General features: G+C 43.0%; 1 protein-coding gene across 2 annotated transcripts in view; it reads left to right on the top strand.

Moving 5' to 3' along the window:
- Positions 1-21,865, top strand: part of LOC135214907 (iron-sulfur clusters transporter ABCB7, mitochondrial-like) — a 41,271-nt gene extending 19,406 nt beyond the window's left edge. For both annotated transcript variants that reach the window (XM_064249374.1, XM_064249373.1), the window contains 7 exons: positions 184-358; positions 1,918-2,075; positions 10,782-10,945; positions 11,197-11,326; positions 11,455-11,598; positions 12,796-12,927; positions 20,397-21,865. In XM_064249374.1, coding sequence (XP_064105444.1) covers positions 184-358; positions 1,918-2,075; positions 10,782-10,945; positions 11,197-11,326; positions 11,455-11,598; positions 12,796-12,927; positions 20,397-20,594 — 1,101 coding nt within the window. In that variant the 3' untranslated portion in view covers positions 20,595-21,865. The remainder of the gene's footprint in view (positions 1-183; positions 359-1,917; positions 2,076-10,781; positions 10,946-11,196; positions 11,327-11,454; positions 11,599-12,795; positions 12,928-20,396) is intronic.
- The last annotated feature ends 178 nt before the right edge of the window (positions 21,866-22,043 follow it).

Genomic DNA, 22,043 nt, shown 5'->3' on the forward strand with positions numbered 1-22,043 from the left:
AAATTGAGGCATATTAAGGATAAGGAAGGAAGGAAAGTGCATGGAGCATAACTAGGTAGTAGAATAGGCAGATTGTGTTTTGTAACATGATAGAAAATTTACAATATTTCATGGAAATACTTTTACTCCAACTTATGATCATTTGCTGAACTTAATAGTATTAAAATATGTCATAATTTCCAGTATTTCAACAATGAAAATTTTGAAGCTCAACAGTATGACAAGTTTCTGAAAAAATATGAGACGGCATCTCTGAAGACAGCAACATCTCTTGCTCTTCTAAATTGGGGTCAAGGTGCTATATTCAGTGTCGGACTTGCTGCAATAATGGTGTTAGCTACAAAAGGAATTATAGCAGGTAATGTTTTCAATTTCACTTTTTCATTTCTTACTACCAGCATTATTATCTAAGAAAGAAAGAAAAAAAAGTGTTTTATTTAGTGATATTTGTCCTTCACTTATGCTCATCTATTATTAGATTACAAATATTTAGTATAACAGTAAATAGATTTTTCAAAATGAAGTGATGATTAAGTGATTATCATTCTTTCATATATGTATGAGCTGTCCTTCCAAGCAGAAGACATTGTTTTCATTTTTATTCCTGGTTCTTAAGTTGATCTACTGTTGCAATGTGTGCAACCATGCATAGCAGGTCATTCATCCCTCAGTTTGTGGCACCAGTATTTAAGATGCATTCTCATCAAAACTAAACCTCTTCATTATATCAAAATTAATTTTATCTCTCGGGGTGGGATAAACCAATTCAAAAGGACAAGGACACTTAGCAACACTTAGCAGAAGGCTAATGTCTTCTGTTTCTCCTTCCTATATTCCTTATCAGGGGCTTTATCCCTTCCTCTTTTTGCAACAGCTTTTCTACAGATTTGGCCTTTCTTATAATTCTAACTCCTCAAGTACTTACACCTTGGATTGAAGGGAAGTAGATCATTTTACCCTGACACAAAGTAATTTTAAGAGTTCCTGGTAGCATACTGCAAATGCTAGTTCAACAGGCAAGCCAGGTCAGACAAAATATCACTATTACAGACGCCATGAATAGTAGCCTTAACAAGACTACAAACTTTTAATTCTTTAATAAGCAAATTGTCAGTTTGTCTTGAAAGCAGTTGCTTTTTCTTCTGGAATCAAATTTGGCAGGTTTGTGGTCATGTTAAAAGGTTATTATTCTTTGTCACACTAAATCACAAAGTTTGCTCACTTTGCCATCTATACATAAACAGTTGTGGATGATAATCTTTAGGGAGTAGCATTCAACCTGATGAGGTTGCTTCAGAAGAAACCTCCATGCAGGAAGAGACAGAAAATCCACAAAGAATTGCAAAAGGTTGGAGACCACTCCTGCTGAGGTCAGAAAGGAGCAAGGAGCATTATCAGAAAATTCAGTGATGCTTGGAAATTTGCCAATACCTGTCTTATCAGGACTGACTGGATGAAATGCATAGGCCTCCAGTTCATTATGTATCTGGAGCATGCTGTATAGTGCTAAAGCTGATGGACCCAGTTGTAGAGAACTGTACTGAGGAAATCTGGTGTTCAACAGTGTGGAAAACAATCCCTACAGGGCAGTTCTCCCGTCTTGCAAACATCCAATAGTGATGTGAAACAGCAGACAATTACCAAAGTGGAGAGCCTTCAGCCCAAGGCTATGTGCCAGTGGAATCCCAATCATTTCAGGGCTCCTGAAGATAGGCCTCTACCTGGAAAGAGGGCAGATAGGAAGATGGGACTTCATCTGTGGCATCCTTGTGTCCCAAGAACAGTACATATCTAATTATTGCCTACCATTTTTTGTTTATGAAATCGATTGTTTAGGTAATTTTACTGACAGTGGCCAATTATGCATAACTGGTTTGTTGTGGAACAAAAAATTAATGTAGTATTTTTCTTCATCAGGCAATCTAAGTGTTGGCGACCTTGTTATGGTGAATGGTCTCTTATTTCAGCTGTCCCTACCCCTAAATTTTTTGGGATCAGTATATCGTGAAGTACGTCAGGCTCTTATCGATATGCAAACTATGTTCTCTTTGATGAAGGAACCTTTAACTATTAAGGTAAGTGTATAGTGTGCATTGATGGTCTAAATAATTGCTTGGAAGGGTTTAGGGCTAAAATAATAATTCAGTTAAACTTAACATGTTTGTTCATTGATCTCATTATAAAACATGTGTGATATTTGTAATGAGTACAGTATACTTTATGAGGCTAATGTAACCTTACATTACCTGTTTCACTTTATTTTTTATGTATATGGTGTTAAGCCTGGGTGTCCTCTTTCAGTTGTGAGTGTTATTTAATAAAAAAAACAGACAAATATTATAGCAAACAGATTCGCTTATTGTGTTGTCATACATGTTCACTGGAAGAAAGGAAGAGGGGTGCATAAATTTCCTGTAAAATTATTGGGATTGTATAGAAAAATCAGTTTTGTTATAAAAAATAATATACATATCAAAACCATAACCATCTCTACTTTTATGCAACCTGAATAGCTACTAAGGTGGAAGTATCTTATCAGTGATGGATCCTTAGGAAAAAAAATTGCAAAATTAAAACTGACAGGAATATTAAATGTTCTGAGAACTAACAAGGGGCCAAGAAATAGCCTGGAGCGTTGTCAGTAAAGTACCTGCTCTTGTTACAAAAGCATTTGTGTTTACCGTCCATGAGGGAGTAGCTGCAGATACCCCAGAAAACTATACCCATTAGGAAGGGAATGAAAATGGATCATTATGACAATGATGATGATGAATCATGTTTGAAAACTGATTGATTTGGAACTGTAAAACCTGGTCTGCTGTTATGACCAATAGAAAATATATTTAGAAATTTATATGACAAAACCTATGAATAAAAAAGAGTAAGTTATAAATGTATCCCCATGGATGCATTATATAAGCTAGTAATTACATCATATTTATTTTAAATGCTAAAGAAGTTGATAGTGCTCTAGTTCCCTGAAATGCCCTCATACAGCCATAGCATAACCTGTTTTCAGGCAACAAGAAATACTTGTAGAAATGTCTTTTTGATGATAGTGACAAAATAGAAAATACAATAAAACATGGCAATGCTGTACGGAGTATAGAATAAGCCAATACCATTAGTGGCGTGAATGGAGAATACATGTGCTTCACTGGCATATATTCTTAGCGTTGTCATCAGTAGCTTGCATGTCATCCTTCCGAATGTAAGATGTTTGTTCTTTCAAGTACAATTAAGATAGATGGCTCTGTCTAGTGTGGATGGCTGTAACCATTATTAGCTAACTTTAGTTGCTAATCAGCACTTTAGTGCTAACATGATTGAAAATAAGTAATTTTTATTTATGATATGCAATTGTTCCGATACGTAATACAAACCATCGGTCCTTTAACAATAGGAAGTAGCTAGCGGCAGCTGGAACGGTCGTAAGCTTCGAACAAGGGGAGAATGGTAGTTAACTGCTTGTCCGGCGCGCGACTGGGAGGTAAACAAATCACTTTTGCTTTCGGCCGCGGGTGTGAAGGACGTGTTCGTCATCGCTCTCTGCCCGCTTCATCGTCGTATGCTTTCTTTATATTGTGTTTTCTACTAATGGTTTGTTTGACTTGAAAATGAAACTGTAAGTACACTGTTTTCATTTTCATTACTTAATTATGAACCAACATGGAGTTATCGCCGTAGATGCGGCGATTTCCTCTCTTTTTATGAATTGAACCCTTGAATTATGTCTCGGTACCGAGGGCGGGCGCGCTCGCGCCGAGTCATGTATTTGGGCGAAAGTCTGTAATTGAAAAATGTAAGTACTCTTTTCATTATATTTTTGCCCTGTGCGTTCGTTACCGAGAGTGTGATTGCGCTCGGCACGAGCCTTTTAATTTTGTATAATGGAAGTGGATTCGCAATTGCAATATTCTTTTCATTTTCATTTATTTATTTGCATGAAATTTAATTTGGATCAATTTTCGTTCTTACCCGGGAATTGATCCTTACGATTTTTTTATGTGAAAGTGAAATCGCAAGTGCAGTATTCTGTTTCATTTTCATATATATTTTATGATAGCATCATATTATTGGATCAAGTTTCCGTTCTTACCCGGGAATTGATCTTTTCCCCTTTAAGTTCTATGAAGTGAATCGCAAGGGCAGTATTCTGTTTCATTTTCATATTACTTTTCACTGCTGTGCGGGGGTAGGGGAAGCGAAGGTCTGCCAGGAAGTCGTCGGAAAGCTCTCCCGCGACTCCCTTGGTATCCGATTCTTCGTCTTCCTTCCTGCCCCCCGCTCAGCTTCTTCGTTGTATTTTGTATTTGGGGTCTTCCTTGCGTTCGGGGTGGGGCATGTCTTCCCCCCGTGCGTGAGGGAACCCCTCTTACTAATCTATCTATGTTACCGCAGGTACTACATCCGTGGGAGACGACCTTGGACAGGTATGGACCACCGCGGCGGCAGGGCGTGCCTAGCATCCACGGGCTGCTGCAGCGTCTAGCGAGGTCTGGGGCGGTCTCCACTACTACCACGGCCGCTTATGCTGCTCCCCCCCTCCTGGTCTACACTCCCCTTGCTGTGTCGATGACGCCGTCTGCCGCTACTAGGGCCGCCGCCGTACCGAGGTGGGGTTGCCGCCGCCGCCTGTTTCTTCGTGTTGCCTGCCCCAGACTTCCGCTGTTCCAGCAGCTCGCCCCTGGACCGGCCGCCAGGACCCAGGTTCCGCTGGCTGCCGATGATTCTACGAGGCGATCGCTGGGCCTGCCGTACCTGCCGCTGAGTGATTCCCCGCTGTTGGCTTGGCTGTCCCTTCTGGGTCTACCGCTGCCGCTGTTCCTGCCGCTCCTGAGCTGGTGGCTGTTCCTGTCGCTCCTGGTTCCTGAGCCTGTCCATGCTGGTCCTGCCCACGGTGTGTCTTCCCCAGTCCCAGGTCCTTCCGGACAGGTGCAGTCGGGCCGTGTTGCTTCGGCAATAGCCCCGGCTCCGGCCTGGATGGAGGACTTGACGACTGTCCTGCGTGAGCTGACGAGGAAGAGGAGAACAGGAAGCTGTCATCTTCGTCTTCATCGTCTGCTGCTGCCTCTTCCCCTTCGACTTCTAAGGCCCATAAGCCGAAGAAGAAGAAGGCTGCCTTCCCCCCTAAGAAGTCTCCTTCGGGAACTTCTAAGGGCCCGTCCCACCCCAGTGGGACGGGGGGGTCCTTCTGCTGGTCCTCCTGCTCCTTCGGGAGCGGGGCCCGTCTCCCTTCCGTAGGGAAGAGATAGCGGGGACGGGGACCAGAGGAGTATCGGTTAGCTCTGGTACTTCCTCGCCTGGTGCTAGCGGCGATGCCGCTACGCCAGGTTCCGGCTCGGTCTCTCGTTCGCGAGAAATCCCGAGTGTACGTTCTCCCTCGGGAGACCGTGCAGCCAAGTTTCGGCGCCAGAGTTCGCTCGGCGCCAAGACGCGGCACGGAGCAGAAGGCTGGTGAGAGCCGCTCAGGTGACTCTCGCCAGGCCAGCGGCCGCTCTTGCAGCGACCAGCTGGTAACCCGGGTTTTCCCCCCTAAGAAGGCTCCTTCGGGACCTTCTAAGGGCCCGTCTCGCTCCGGCGATTCGGGGAGCTCTTCTGCTGGTCCTCCTGCTCCCTCGGGAACAGGGCCCGTCTTTTCTTCTACCAAGGAGAAGAAGACGGGGACCAGAGGAGTGCCAGCTTCGGCTGGCACTTCCTCGCCTGGTTCTAGCGGTTCTGCCGCTAAACCAGGATCCGCCTCGGCTTCTCGTTAGCGAGAAGTACCGAGTGGACGGTCTCCCGCGGGAGACCGTCCAGCCAAAGTCTTGACGCCCGAGCTTGCTCGCCGTCAAGACCGAAGCGCGGAGCAGAAGACTGGCGAGAGTCGTGCAGACGACTCTCGTCAGGCCAGTGGACGCTCTCGCAGCGACCAGCTGGCTGCTCGGGTTGACGTGACGGTCGCTGACCAGCCACGAGTTGAGGCGAGGAAGGGGTCCCCAGCGCGGCCGTCGGTACCAGCCACGGCTGGTACCAAGCGGCTCGACGCGCCGAGAGGACGCTTGCCGGTCTCACCGCGACAGCGAACCTAGCAGGTCACCTGACGCCGCTCCCATCGGGACCGGGCGGAGATGGTAACCAGCAACAGCTCGCCTGACGCTAGAGATCAGCGTCGACGTTCTCAGCCGAGCCTCTCGCCCCAGGCGAGCGGCAAGGCTAGGCCTGCTGCTCGATCGCCACCGCTGGTTGACGATCAGCAGCAGCCCTCCAAGCACGCTGGTCCTGCCAGCGAGCTAGGGGGGAGCGTCAGGTCTGCCTCTCTTGTACCTTCAACCTCCTTGGGCTACACCGGGAGGAGCGAGGTACCTATGAGTGATCGCGAGAGGTGCGCCGCTCGCGATCCCGCTATGACACCGTATGGACCAGGCACGGTTCTAGGACCGACCAGGACATACGTGCAAGTAGCTGATGGCGACCGTCAGGGGTCTGCCGCTATTCCTCCTTCGGAAGGAGGAGTATCTCGGGATCTGTTCTTGTTGGAAGGACTGGACGGTCCTACTCCGCAAGAGGCGGTTACTCCCGAGATACAGAGGAAATTGCAGAAGTCATTAAGCTGATTCGTCAGCATAATGACCTTGCGGAAGGATTGCCGCTCACCACAGAGCCCACGTCTCTGCTCGAGTCGTTTTGGGGCCCGAGAGGGAACCCAAACTGACGGTGGGTCTGCCGCGATCGGAGCTTGCCGATTCTGTCTCGAACCAGAGTCTCTCGTCTCCGGACAAGAAGGCTCTCTCAGTTCTGGCCGGTCGATCAAGCTACTTCCACCTCCTCTACTGCGACAGCGGCGTTTCTACGTGTCTTCGGACACCGTATTTAAATACTCCTTCAGTCCTCCTGAGAGGTTTCGACCTCGACGAGGACTGGAATGAGTCGGAGGACGGTATCGGCTCTCCCTGTCAGGTGTCGATCAGCCCCACCCAGACGACGTTCACAGTGGCGGCAGACCCTTACCTACAGTGAGAGTTCGTAACCCTCCGCGGGAAAACGTTTTCTCCTGACGATACGTTTTCCCAGACTCTGAGAGACCATCGCCGCAAGGCGATGGCTGCTCCTATTCTTCTCCAACTGCTAGTTCCACTGGGAAGGCGAGCGAGTATCCAATTCCTCCCCCATTCCCTCTCTCCTTACGGCTACGAGGGAAAGGGGAGGGATCCTACAGAGATTTCTCTGTAGGATCCCACGTTCGGGACTGCGCTACCGGGGGGACCTTCGGGTCCTACCTGACGTAAGCCCCGGTCGTTGAGGAGGGATCCTGCCCCATTCTCGATTTCTACGGGAATCGAGAGGACCACCAGCCGATATCGTTTCACGAATTCGGTGGGGGTTTCGCAGACTGCTTAGAATTCTAAGGAATTTCTAGCGCATTCAGAGTGTTCGAGTTTTTTACGATCTCCAAACACTTAGGCGAGACCACGGTCTAAAGTGAGCGAGACGAGAATCCCCGATGTTACATGATAATCGGGAACCTCGCCTATGCTCGAATTCCTGGAATTTCTAGCATTGGGAAGAAGACTGCTGCTGAAAGAAACTATCTTACAGTAGGCGACCAACCTGGAATAGAGAAGATCGGACGGGAATATCCAATTTGGCTTGAACTATCGTCTTAGTATTCTGTTCACCATTGAAGCTTTCCTTCGAGGAAGACTTCTCCTTCACTCTTTGATAGAGATCGAAGGTGGTCGATCTCCAATCCTTATTTTGTTTTCTTGAAGGAAAGAATTTAGGATGGAGATCGTTGTTCAGAATCCTACAAATATACTACGTATATTAACCTCGCGACATGATTCTACTAAGCAGTTGAATTGTCCGAGGGGTAGGCGCATATCCTAGTTTATCTACGGATTGCGACTTAGAAGAGAAGTATTCTAATTGAACTGCAACTCGGGGTTGCCTGCAACCTCCCAGGAGTTTTCAGTTTCAATTTTATATACTTATGGTTTTGTCACGACAACACCATTTCAACTTTTATATTTACCGAAATTCGTTTCGCCTAAATATAATTGCTCGAGCATATCTTTTATGCTCGGTAGTTCTAGCCGAACGCATTCCTTCATGGAATAATGGATTACATGGCAACTCAGGATGACGAGTCGGCGAGAGCTCAGGCTCAACTACTGCGTATTGAACTGCCTGACAGCAGCTCAGTATCAGCTGGGCCTCCGAGATGCACGGTCAGTTATGTCTCTCTCTCCCCTGGTTTGATTGACTACCGAACCGTATCTCTGCCCAACAATCATGGACTTAGGTCTCTGATTAATGGGGATTCTCGCAATAATGAAGGACCATCTACTGCTGTGACGCTAGATTCCATCGCCTTCGATATTGCGAGAATTTTCAATAGAGATATCTCTTGGACTCTCATCTTTCTGTTTACCGCACGGTAACAGAAGTCTGTACAAGTCTCCCGATGCATCGCACTGCGATAATGCGAATGATTTTGCAGACATCTGAGTTTGTCTTCAAAATATCTCGTATTCGTAGGTGTACAATTGTTCATTGTTCAACCCGAATTACGAGATGTGTCAGAAGACATCGCCTACTCTCCGACCTGACAGCTCTACTTCCAAATGTTCAGCCCATGAGAAGCAGTTCTTCAGGCGGCTTTCCCCTGTGTTTCATTACTGAAGAACGCCCCGCTTTCATTGCAACTACGACTTCTCACCGGACAGCAATGAAATAGCGGTTAGCGTTTTCAGTCATTTGTAAGCACAGGTTATGAATCTTGAGAATCCTTCTCTCGATTTGTCTGTGAAGACGTAGGTTGCATTCAATATCTACCTTCGTCTTCAACGGTACATAGTGTTGTTTCTCCTTAGCTGAGATTCAACAACCATGAGATGTTTTGCCTTCAGGGACCTCGGTCTCTAGAAGGCAATTGACTTTCGCCTGTTGGGCACATGCCTTAAGAGAATCATCACCTCGCTGTCCGGCATTGGTGACAAACAAATACATTATTTGTTTGGTCTCTCGGCATAACCCTTTAAAGGCGAAGGTCACGTGACTTACTCGGATGCTTTGACAACTTGCCTCCTACCGAACGCAGTCAGTCGGCAGCTGTCAGAGCGCCCGAGTCAGTTACGAACTACGCTGTGACTTAGTTCGGTTGTTACAGAGCAATCATTACTTCGTTTTAATAGCTTGTCACAGTACCCATACCATTGACACCCACCATGGAGTGTCGGTGTCCTATCCACTACCGAGAACTTCGCTGCATGGGGATAGGAGGATGCGAGAGACTTCGTGGCAAACGGACAGACCAGTATGGGTACTGGACATCACCGAAGTAGAGAAGAGGAATAGGTCATGCGACTATTTCCTTCTTTTCCTCTGAGGAACTGCATGACTTCTCCTGCGAAGTCAAGCATCCAGGGGATGGGGATCCGTGACGCTCGATTTCGTACCGAACTTCGTAGCGAAGACTCAGAACCCTTCGGTCCCTGACGATTGGTTCGAGTCGTTCACAATCCCCTCCCTAATGTACTTCACCGCCTTCGATGCGAAGGAGATGCTGCCTTGTCCGCAAGAACTTCTCCGTGGCGCAGGTACTGAAGGCAGGGGTCTGGTCCAACCAGACCACATGCCCTTCCTTCTACCTTCGGGATATTGCCCACAGGTCCTTGGATCTTTTTCCTTGGGACCCGTGGTGGCTGCTCAACACGTTGTGTAGCGAACCCAGACCCTCGCAGGCTGAACAGCATCGAGTCCTGGTGTGACCGTAAGAATGGATGAGTGAATGAGAGTGTGACTGGCTCCTCTTCCCATCTTTTTCTTCCCCTCTACCTGTGGTTAGAGGGACACGGTCGTCACCCTGCTGGATTAGGACAAGATGCAGGTGAGCTACTCAACAGAGCCCCATCCTATCCCTTTCACTAGGGATAGGAGCGTATATCCACCACTTCCTCCAACAAGGGGGAGGAAGTGGATGCCAGCTTGAGACAACCCATACTTTATGTTGCCTCTTGCAAACAGGAACAAGTTCTTGCTTGCTGGTACGAAGAGATACGCTTGCCTCTCTCTTAGTACTCGGCCCAGAGGTCTGACCATTGATCCTGCGGTGCACACCCCGATCAATCGGACAGAGGCTTGGATCCCTCCCTCGCTCTTACGACCAGGGAGGCATTCCAGGGATGGACGAACACCAGTCTGTTCATCAAAAGACTCAGATTCCTCCCACCAAGAAGTGAGTCTTCCTATTGTTAAAGGACCGATGGTTTGTATTACGTATCGGAACAAATGACAATTTGTCGAAAATTGCATTTTTCCTAACTATACAAACCTGAGGTCCTTTAACAATAGGAAGTAGCTAGCGGCAGCTGGAACGGTCGTAAGCTTCGAACAAGGGGAGAATGGTAGTTAACTGCTTGTCCGACAGTCGCGCGCCGCGCGACTGGGAGGTAAACAAATCACTTTTGCTTTTGGCCCATGCAAAATACGCAGAGTGAGGGGTGGCATGAGGAGGGACTATATGTAAAGGACCTCAGGTTTGTATAGTTAGGAAAAATGCAATTTTCGACAAATTGTCATTTTTAAAAGATAATTATTTTCATTTTTTAATGGGTACTCTAATGAAAGCCAAATGCATCACTGTTTGCTGTTGTATGAATATATTATTTCCATTGTGTTAATTTTTAAAGGTAAAAATGAGCTTTTGATGTTTAATGTGAAACAGGACTATATTTTTAGGCCCCTGTAATCAGGAGTGATTGGAGAAGACAAGAGTTAAACTTTTTTCTTGTTTTCAGAATACAACAAATGCGAAAGAACTTATTGTCAGCCCTCAAGAATCATCGATCAGTTTCAACAATGTTTGCTTTGAATATGTTCCAGGAAACCCCATTTTAAATAATCTGACTTTTACAGTTCCTGCTGGAAAGAAGATTGCCATTGTTGGTGGATCTGGGTCAGGGTAAGCCATATCATTACAAAAGTTGTAAGAAAGAATTTGTTTGATGAGCACGCATTAATGGTGATAAGCTCTTTATGTTCATAATTGCCTTAAGAGTTGTTGAATACATGATCTTTTGTGTGTATTGCATGTTTTTAAAAGTTCTTATGTATGACTTGTTAAACTTGGGTGCAATTTAAAAATGGTTAATAGAAATGTAGATTTCTGATGTAAATACAGCAACTGATTTTTTCATACAACCATTTTTTCAGGAAATCCACAATTGTGCGACTACTGTATAGATTTTATGAACCAAAGAGTGGAAATGTGACAATTAATGGGCAAGATATTAATCTTGTTGACCTTGAAAGTTTGAGGAAATGTGTTGCTGTTGTTCCTCAGGTGAGAAATAATTTTCATTCTTGTATTGTGAAATTGTAGTCCAGGTTGTGTTGGTACTGTTTGTTATGATTTGTCTTCAAAAATTCTGTAAAATTTCTTCAGGTATTTAAGTTTTTTTCTGTTTACAGGACTGTGTTCTGTTTCATGATACCATAGCATATAACTTGCATTATGGAAACTTGAATGCTGACACTAGCAAGGTTGAAGAGGTTGCTGTTTTAGCAGAAATACATAATTCTATCCAGAGTTGGCCTAAAGGATATGATACTCAGGTAATTGTTTCTTCCATTTTTTAATTTTTTTAAATGGGGTCTAAGTTTTACACTGTAATACTGTAATAAATATTCTACTGAAATGAGAGGACTGGTCCTAATTTTACTTGGTAATAACAGTGAAGAGTAATTATGTTAAGCTACTTGTAAAGGGCAAAATAATACAAGTCATGGTTGATGAAACTAACTATTATCATGGGCAGCATGCCATTGATCAACCACAAAGTTTGGGTAAGTTGAAGAAGTGCCCAAGAAAAATAAGTGTTCTTTGCCATAAAATTACCCATGCACCATGTACGGATATAAACATTGTGTTGGCGATTACTGATCATCTGATATGCTCATACATACATCAGTATTATCAATGTGTATGCCCCATAATCAGTACCAGGCTCTTTATCAATTTTGAAATTTCACAGAAAATTATTTGAGACCACCATTTTAACAACAGACTTGAAAATAAGAAACATTATGACACAAATACATATGTGATAGTTTAATTCACCCAAAAACTTACAGTTGCTGTTTCCACCCTTCACAATCCATTGTGAGTATCACTACCTTATTATACGATATGGCACCAAAAATACAGTGTTAACTTAAACTTATGTATCATATTATTTGGTTAAAGCACCAGATGTGTTTCAATCCAGTTTGTTTTTGCAATAGTACAGTATACTTAGTACATTTACCAGAATGTTTAAATCTTTTGTGTTTACAGTGGTCCCCCCCGTATTCGCGGGGGATGCGTACCAGACCCCCCCCGTGAATAGTTAGAATCCGCGAATGTTTGGAACCCTTATGAAAATGCTAAAAACAGCCTATTTTGTTAGTTAAAAGTCAAGAAAAACCCAGTAAAAATTTTCATACTTGGTTTTTTTAATAGTTTTATCACAAAAAGTGCATTTTATGATGAAATTCATCAAAAAAACCAGGAATTTGTGGATATTTATCATAGAAAAATAGCGAATGCGCGAATTTTCCGCGAATAATGCAGGGAAACGTCCCCCAGAGAAATCCGCGAATGTGTGAGTCCGCAAATCTGGAGAACGCGAATACGGGGGGTCCACTGTACGTATAACTAAAATATTTATTTTTCACTTAGCTCTTTATACATTCATCCAGATTATTCATAATTTAATGTTATAATGAAATGTAATATATGTTGAGTTGTTCCATGCTGGTGTGGTTTTTCAGGTTGGTGAGCGGGGCCTTAAATTATCTGGAGGAGAAAAGCAGCGTATAGCTATAGCGAGAGCTATCCTCAAAGATGCTCCCATTTTAATTTTTGATGAAGCAACATCTTCATTAGATTCTATAACAGAACAGGTAAGGCCATGTAATAATTTTGTCAAGATATTTTAACACAGCCTCTGCTGATCAGATGGCACAAAGAAAAAGTCTAAAATGCCAGCAAATAATTAAATTATTGGAAATGCATAGTTCCACTAGTTTTCAAGACTTTTGTAGACCAAAGTTGAAGTGGTAAGTATGGTGACAGTTTGTTGGACAAGACTACGAATATATCTTATGTAGGTACTCTGGTAAATTGAGAATCCACATCAAAAAGCTGTATTGTCTTTATCAGGAGCACTAGAGAAGTTTGTCAAAGATGTTATTATTTTATGATGAGGAATATTAGTGTCATTGAATTTCAAACAAAATTCTTCATAATATCTTATATGATAGTATGTCAGTTATGAATGTAATTTTGCAAAGAAAACTGCAAGGAAATGCTAGAAAAAATATATGTAAAGCCAAAAAAGGTACTGCATCTTTGTTCTCTGTAAATTTATATAAATATTTTACAAATATGCTCAGAATTTGTTACTAATTTTATTTCTTATGTTTTGATATTGTGTGATCTGTAATTATAATTTTGTTCATGAAACTTACCTGACAGATATATATATAGCTGTATTCTCCGAAGTCCGACAGAATTTCAAAATTCGCGGCACACGCAGTGGGCGGCCAGGTGGTAGTACCCATTCCCGCCGCTGGGAGGCGGATATCAGGAACTATTCCCATTTTCTATTCATATTTTTTTCTGTCGCCGGTCGGTAAACAACTGTTTACAGACCTCCGCCTAGGATTTTGAAACTTCATTAGCCGCTTAAGTATCCTAATTATTCTTTCGATTATTGACTTGGATTTGTGGCTAGGCATACACTATCGTAAATTTTTCATTGCATTTGATGTCTGAAGCTAGTTAGCCTAGTTTCAGACTTTGTTGTCTGCTTGGGGTAAGGTGAAGCTACCGGAACTTTCGGTAGACACTCGCTTAGTATATATGGCGTTTACATGTTTTCTTTGCATAAGTTCAATGTAATTAGTGTAATGTGTGACTGATTACGGAAGAAGTAGGATTCATGTACGCATTTTAGAGCGTGTTAGAATCAGGAGTTTTCCTCCACAGTAAACAGAAGTTAGAAATAATGAACCTTCTAACCTCCTGTAGATTTTATTTTGCCTAACCCTGTGGTATGGCTTTTGGGCCTAGAAGAAGTGTCTGCTAGAGGATTACATCAAGTAATCTTAGACTAAAGTGCTCGCTCTCCAATCAGTGTTGTGAAGTGTAGTGCCCCTTGTGTTGTGGAGGGGGCGTCAGATCGGCCCACCATAATGCCTCTATGGCCTGGACCTCTGTCGGACTCCCAGGACTCAGGGATGAGGGCATGTCGAAAGCCGCAAGAGGGTTACGGGGGGCTCCCCACCGATCTGGCGTCCTTCGGCAGAACCTGTTGACGCTTCCCAGGTTGCTAAAGATCGTGCACGTGCACGAATCTTGCAAGGATTGCTTCTCGTCCTCCGAGGCGTCCTCCCCTCCCCCGCGCAAGGGTTGGAGCTCTCGGAAGGACTCGCGCCCTCTAAGAAGCTTTAGAGAAGAGGACCTTCACGTCCTCTCTCTCGTTCAGGAGGGAACGTCAGATCGGCCCCCCGGCCCCATAACGCCTCTAGGCCTAGACCTCTGTCGGTACTCCCAGAAACCAGGGAGAGGGCATGTCAAAAGCCGAAGGAGGGTTACGGGTTTTTCATGCCTGATCTGGCTTCCTTTCGGCAGGTACCTGTTGTCGCTTCCCAGGCTGCCGAAGATCGAGCACGTGCACGAATCTTGAAGGATTGTTTCTCGTCCTCCGAGGCATCCTCCCCACACCGGGGTTTGGGGCTCTCGGAAGGATCGCGCCCCCACTAAAGCCCCCTAAAGAAGCTTTAGAGAAAGGACGCTTCACATCCCTCTCTCGTCACGAGAGGATGAAGAGTAAAGAGACCACATTTACCCTTTTCGAAGAATGCACTGGCTCTTTTTAACCTAAGGACATATTAAGGAGGCTCATTCATCTTGCCAGAAGAGTGATTTGAGCTCCTGCGAGTGAACGCTCATTTATACATCATGTATACATTATTAAGGAGGCTCATTCATCTTGCCAGAAGAGTGATTTGAGCCTCCTGCGAGTGAACGCTCATTTATACATTATTAAGGAGGCTCATCATCTTGCCAGAAGAGTGAATTTGAGCCTCCTGTGAGTGAAATGCCTCATGAAGTTAGAGCTGTTTCAACCTCGCTAGCATTCCAAAAGAATTTTGGTAATCAAGGACATTCTTGATTCCACCTTTTGGAGGAGCAACTCAGTTTTCGTCTCCTCTCTCATGGCGCTCCGTATACGTTATGTACGTTCGCTTTACTTCGAAAAAGCAAGCTGATAAGTTTGACGTCCGGCAAGCTGCTTTGCACAGTCAAACAACTTATGTCTCTGGTTCGGCATAAGAAGGGCAATTTAGACGTGAGCTAGCTTTTTGGAGTGCTCGACGTCCTATAAGTAGAGACATTCTCCAGGACGCTCGGCAAGCATCTTGCGAGGGTGTCTTTCGGACAGCTCGGACGTTCCTTTGCTGAGTGCGTTTTCTGGAGATGTTCTTTTGCATTACTAAGACGCAAGTTGTCGCACAGGCGGCCACTGTCTTTTGTAAAAAGGTATGAAGGTCTTTAAGGCCCGTCTTGAAGACGAAAAGCCATACGTCTTCCTTTAGTGTTCACACTTCAGGAGCAGCGTGCGGCTCTCCATGGAGACTCGCATGAGGACGTCCCTGAAAATATTCAACGTCATACGCAAAACGCGGTTCGTCATAACATTGAGATGTTGGCAAGGTCGCTCGCCAGGACGCCTCTTGGCGGGATCTTGCATGCATCAGGGCGCTCAACGAGTTCCCTCTCTGAAACGTCGTTCAGAAGAACTTGGTGTTCTCTGCTCAGACACGCTCTTAGCTACGCAGGATGTTTTTTGAGGACGCTTTGAGGACGCTCGGCAGGACGCTTATGAGGACGCTTTTGTGCACATTCGCCAGGACGCTTTCGGTGGAAGCTCGGCAGGACGCTTTGCGAGAGAAAAGACTTGTAGAAGGCGTTTTATTTGCTGTTCAGGACGTTTCTTAGGATGCTTGACGCTTTATAAACGCTCGTCAAGAGGAGGTTTTTTCAGGACTCTCCACAGGACATTCCTTTACAGAAATTTTTAAAAAGGATTGCGGAGTTAGCGGAGAGACATACCCAAATTTTTTTCTTCGATCCCTCTTTCCTCTTCATCGATTTCTCTGAGAATCGGGAAGATTATATACTCGGATTCCTGGGTGACTTTCGGTCATGTTAAAGGGTTTTACCCCTATTAGCAAAGTGCTAATAGTTTTGTCAAGTAAGGACGTTTTCCCCATTGTCAAGATACTAAACGTTTTGTCATTTAAGTGGGGGACGGGGGGGACCCCTCATAAATGGGGTAGTTCTCATTGACATAGATTTTAACGTTTTTATCGTTTAAGCGGATAAACTCATTAACAAATTTCGGAAGAGCTCTCATTCATTTTCAGAGGCTCATCCGGGGAGTAGGAAAAAGACTTGTAGACTAGATCCAGGAAGTCTTATGTCCAATATCATAAGAACATTGAAACGGTCCTTTTCGATCCTCGGTTCTCTCTTGATGATCTCTATTCGAATATTACTCCCTTTTCTTGGCAAAGAGTCTTGGAAAAGAGTCAAGGAGTTCTTTTAAAAAGTCTCATTCATTAGAACGTGGACAGTCTTTTTCATTTCTTTCTCTCTTCCTCGTCGAGGAAAGATGTAGTAGAGAATTCGATGTTCAAATTACTACAATACTTACGTAGTTTATCTTTGCGTCGTTTTGCTAACGCATGGTCAAGTCATATACGCATATCGTATTTACCTCTGCGGATAGAAGCCGAAAGAAACTGTGTTCTAATGTATTTATTTGACACTCCCTTCAACCTTCCAAGAGTTTTCGGAGTAAGAATAATAAACTATTCAGGTGATTGGTTACGATCAACATCCAACTTCAGATTCTGTATTTAGCGAATTTTGTTTCGTTTAAATATGCCTGCTTGAGAGTCCTTTTGCTCAATAATTTCATACCTATCCCTTCGTAAAAAGGAGTAGCTGGCAAAACTCAGACAGATAGTGCGAGACGATGAACAAGGCTGCTGTTACTGTGATCTACGCAGTACCTCGGGTAGCTCGGTGTCATGCGCGGTTGGTTGCGTCTCTCTGCCTACAATCATGGATTTTAGCCTCGGGTTGAGGAAATTTCTAGTAATCATGAATGAACATGCCTTCCGTTTACTTAGAAATTTTCAACAAGATATCTCTTATACTTGTTCGGTGCGGGTTTACCGCACGGTAACAGAACTTCTGTACGAATCTACCGCGGCATAGCACTATAATAATGCTCTCCTGCTTATGCAAAGCGCAGCCTTATTTAGGGAAGGAAGCAGGCTGAGTGATGGGAATGGATGAGTTTGCTGGGGACCATTTCCTCGCTGGAGAAGCTGTTTTCCCTGAATAAACAGCAATTCAGACTCTACAATTTTTCCTCACGAAGAAATTGGAATAGTAACATCAAAGATCTTGTAATAATTCTAATTTTCTCTCAACGCCTTGAGGATCACCTCGGGTGATAGACGAGAGGGTGCCAGACATCCGAACAGAGGAAATAGATGTTCTGGCACATTGTCTGAAAGAATTGGAAGCCAAATTGGTCGGCTCTCCAGTTCCTCGAAGGATGAGTTAGGATCGAGTGGCCCAAATCATCTCGGATAATTTCTCAGCTCTCTCATAGCTCAAGAAGAGAGAATTAGTTATGGGCTTGGGCAACGGGAAACGTAACGATCCTCAAGAGGTTCGTTAAACTAGTGCATGTCCGTGCGGGTCTTTCTCGATCGAAGGCAACAACTACTGACGTCTGAGTAATCCTCACTTAGAAGTATGTCGAAAGTGAGGAGAGACTGAGGGCGTCCTTTCCGTTAAAATTTTTCGTAATATTGAAGACGAAGGAGCTTCCTCTTAAGTTGTTCCCTTATTCATGATCCTAGAGGATTAGCTTTAGTCACCACATGTTGGCCTCTAAGAGGTTGGATTCACAGAGGTCAGGTAATTCAGAGAATTGTCCAAAGACCCTTTTTTTCCCGAGAGAATCGGTGTAATCTAACATCGTCACTTAGTGAAGTATCTAATATCTCCTCTCGGAGTCTGAAGGCGTTCAGACTATCGAGAAGCGATAAGATCTTCAAGACTATGGCAGTCTCTTGGCCAAGGCAAGCAGTGCTGCCTATTTTCAGTGTTCAATCGTGACGGGCCGTTTCTGGAGATAGTGAAGGGAAATGACTGTTCCTCCAACTCGACCTCTGTGAATTTCTTTATGGTTCTATCTTTCCGTATGAAGTATGAGATAAGAATAGAAGTCCTAACTATTGTAGAATATGCAAATATGTTGTTGACGGCCTCTAGGCTCAGAGATTCGGTTCTGTCAAACAACAAAGCTTCACGATCTTTGAGGTCTGGGGAGATCTTGAAATTCTCTGGATCGCAGGTTCCGGCATGGAACTTAGACGTAGTCTGAGTTTCTGATGCCAAAAGCATTTCGATCCTATCCTTTCTGCGAACTTAATACACGTGACCAGAAAGGCTAACATTCTAACCGCTCTAGCCACGGCAAAGAGGGTTAGTGAGCTTTTAGCCATCATCAGAGGTTTTAGCTTTAAAGGACATAATGCGGTCTGTCCTCTAAGCCTTCCGTTCTTGATAAGAACGAAAACCTGTCTAACCCTTGACCCGAAGGCTTGGAGACCAAGGGTATGGCACAAATTATTGGGCAAGGGCATTAGAGAGTCCTGTGCCCTGTCGGGTCTCTCAAGTTTTATCTTGATAAACTATAGAAAGTCGAGGTCAACGGACAATCTGCGGTGTTCCGTAAAAGACCAGACTAGTTCATGTCCAAGAACACCCTGGCATTATAGTCAAGGAGTTCTTTTAAGAAGTCTCATTCGTTATGTTTGCATAAAGATTTGAGATTTTTTCTTAATATGAATGCTCAAGAGGTGAGGGCGCGGCCTCGGAAGCATTTCAACAGGGCATGACACTCAGTAACATCCTGAGTGCCACGCTTTAGCGAAGCAACTCTGTGTTCGCTTCACACTCCCGACGGGATGTGAAGACGACATTTGAGATCTGTAAGTCGCTAGGACATACATATCCGTAGATATATTATTAGGGGCAGCAAGCAACACGAATCCTATCCTATAGAAAAGGGATAGGTGTGCTTTTAACTTTGAAGGGTTGGTCGCTTGAGGCGCGTTCCTTTTCTTTAGCCTAGAAGTTATGGAACTAACTTTGATAGGTTAGGTCAGGTGGTGGTTTTTAGCTTCGTTGCCCTCAGAAGTATGGTCATATGGTCTAGTCACATTGTGGTCACGCCCCCGTTCCCCCTGACAGATCATCTAGAGCGCACCAGCATTAACAGGTTCTGCTACCTCGCTGGCAACTCTAGTAACGCAGAAGCAGACTTTGGTGACAGTAATCACGAAGTCGGCTATGCTAAACAGGTGAGGAACCAAGATGTATATCATCGACTTAATTTAGTTTCCCAAAAATCCTATTCTGTCTCTTCCCACCATCCGAAGGTGGGATTCAGCTATATATATATCTGTCAGGTAAGTTTCATGAACAAAATGTTATTGTTATAATACAATTAAGTTTGTTCATACTTACCTGGCAGATATATATAATTAAAGTGCCCACCCACCTCCCCTCAGGAGACAGTGGCACTGATAAAATATGAATAGAAAATGGGAATAGTTCCTGATATCCGCCTCCCAGCGGCGGGAATGGGTACTACCACCTGGCCGCCCACTGCGTGTGCCGCGAATTTTGAAATTCTGTCGGACTTCGGAGAATACAGCTATATATATATCTGCCAGGTAAGTATGAACAAACTTAATTGTATTATAACAATAACATTTTACAAAATCAAATAAATTAATTTATTAGAAAAATCCTGTATAACTTTGTAACATTTACAATTGCCTTTTAAAAGAGGCCCCACAAGGGGTTGTCAATAGTAGTCATTTTCAACTCGTGGAAGGTAGGGAAAAATTTTTTTGACATTTTTTTATTACACCATGTGCATTTGCATATCTTCCTCTTACCATTAATGTGATTTTTATTTATTTATTTATTTTTTTTTTTGCCAACCTCAAAGTTTACCTGGTCTGGGGTGCTGCACACTGATAAATTACCTCTCCACTAAGGGTTAAAAAGGTATTAATTTACTTATTTTTAACCAGCTTTTTGGCTCTCATTTGTATTTAGTAAACAGAAGTTTTTGTGAATCCTCATAGATTATCCATATTGGTAAGTACCTGTAAATGAAAATATTTTTCAAAGGGGAAATATGTATAAATCTTCATTAAAAAGCAGTTGAAAACCTTAATTACTTAATATGATTGCTTCTTTACAGAGTATTTTGGAAGCCCTCTCTCGTGCAACAAAAGGCCGAACATCAATTTGCATTGCTCATCGTTTATCTACTGTGGTGGATGCGGATGAAATTCTTGTGTTAGATGAAGGCTCTGTTAGAGAAAGAGGGTCTCATAAAGAGCTTTTGCAGTTAGATGGTCTTTATGCAAGACTGTGGAATTCTCAACATCAAGTGTAGGTGCGGCTCATAGGAGCTTTGAAAGTACATTATGTAATTTACCCTGTAAAATATAACTTATTTGGTTGTATCATAATGCTATTTGGTTTTAGGTAATGCTTGAGAAACATTAAATTCTGTACTCTTGGTTATTGTATTTTTTTTTTTTTTTTTTTTTTTTTTTTGTCACTTATGAATACAGTCATCTGGCCACAGTCTCATCAACAATATATGAAAAATGAATATTATTGCTTTTAAGTAATTTTCCAATTACTACTGTAATTGTAATATAATATTGTTTAGTAAATGGTTGCATTTAAGAAACAGCTGTGTTTTGTATCATATGACTATGTATATATAAAATGTATAAAAGATGATAGTCTGTATTTACTCTAATAACGAATGATATCTCAATATCTGAGCATATTCAGAACTAATTGACTTACATTGATAGGTTTCCCATTGGCTTCTGAGTCAGTTTGTGTTTTGTATTATTAGTCTTTGGAACTTGGAATAAATATTTGAGGGGAAAATGTCACTCAAAAACATATTTTAAACATTTTCGTTATGGCATTTGTACTGTATTGGTATTGAAGGTCCTGAAAATCTGCACAAATTGTTTCACAGTGACTGCTAATTAACGTTCCTCAACAAATGAATGTAAAGCCACTTTTACAATGATTGTTGTTTAGCAGGGTTTTGTTTAGTTTGGCTTTAGTTGATTCATTAGATTTTATTTTTCTGGAAGGAAGAACTTTTTATAACTAATGACATAAGGGGTGTTCTTGCTGGAACAAGAATAGTTTATAGTTTCTTTCATGTATAAAAATATCTCTTGACAGTTTTATGACAGGAGGAAGGCCAAACCAAATAAAACCATGCTAAAGTCTGTTACGTGTTTGTTTCAAGATCTTGAATAGGAATAGTGATGACGATTGAACTCCCTCATCAACTTTTTTTTTTTTTTTTCAACTAGTGCTACTGTTGCTTGTTTTTCTATGAGCAAAAATAATAAATATTTGAACTTTTGCTGTACATATGGTCTTGCTATATTGTTTAAAAACTTCATATGGACATTGGCCAATGGCACGTTCCTTGTTTTTGCACTGTAGAGGAAGAACATGCTTCATATATAAATAGGAAATGGTAGGCTGTTGTGTTATCAGTTTCTGCTGTCATTGATTTCCATTCTTTCAACATTTTATCTCTCAATTCATTTGCTATTACGTATAATTGTACATAATGTATATTGGTGTTTGGAGAATATTTTAAAAATAAAAGAATGGATTTTGTTTTGTTTTTATTTTTACTGAAGTTACTTGTGTCTTCATGAAAATATTGAAGAGATTTTTATAGTAATCTCTTTTTCTGTAACACTGTTTTAGATTAGAATGCTCCAGACACTTGCCCAATTCTTGAGCAGTAATGAGTGTGATTAGGGAACAATGTTTTCAAATCAAATAAATCAGT

Source organism: Macrobrachium nipponense, chromosome 46 (genome assembly GCF_015104395.2).
Source record: "Macrobrachium nipponense isolate FS-2020 chromosome 46, ASM1510439v2, whole genome shotgun sequence".
Lineage (NCBI taxonomy): Eukaryota > Metazoa > Arthropoda > Malacostraca > Decapoda > Palaemonidae > Macrobrachium > Macrobrachium nipponense.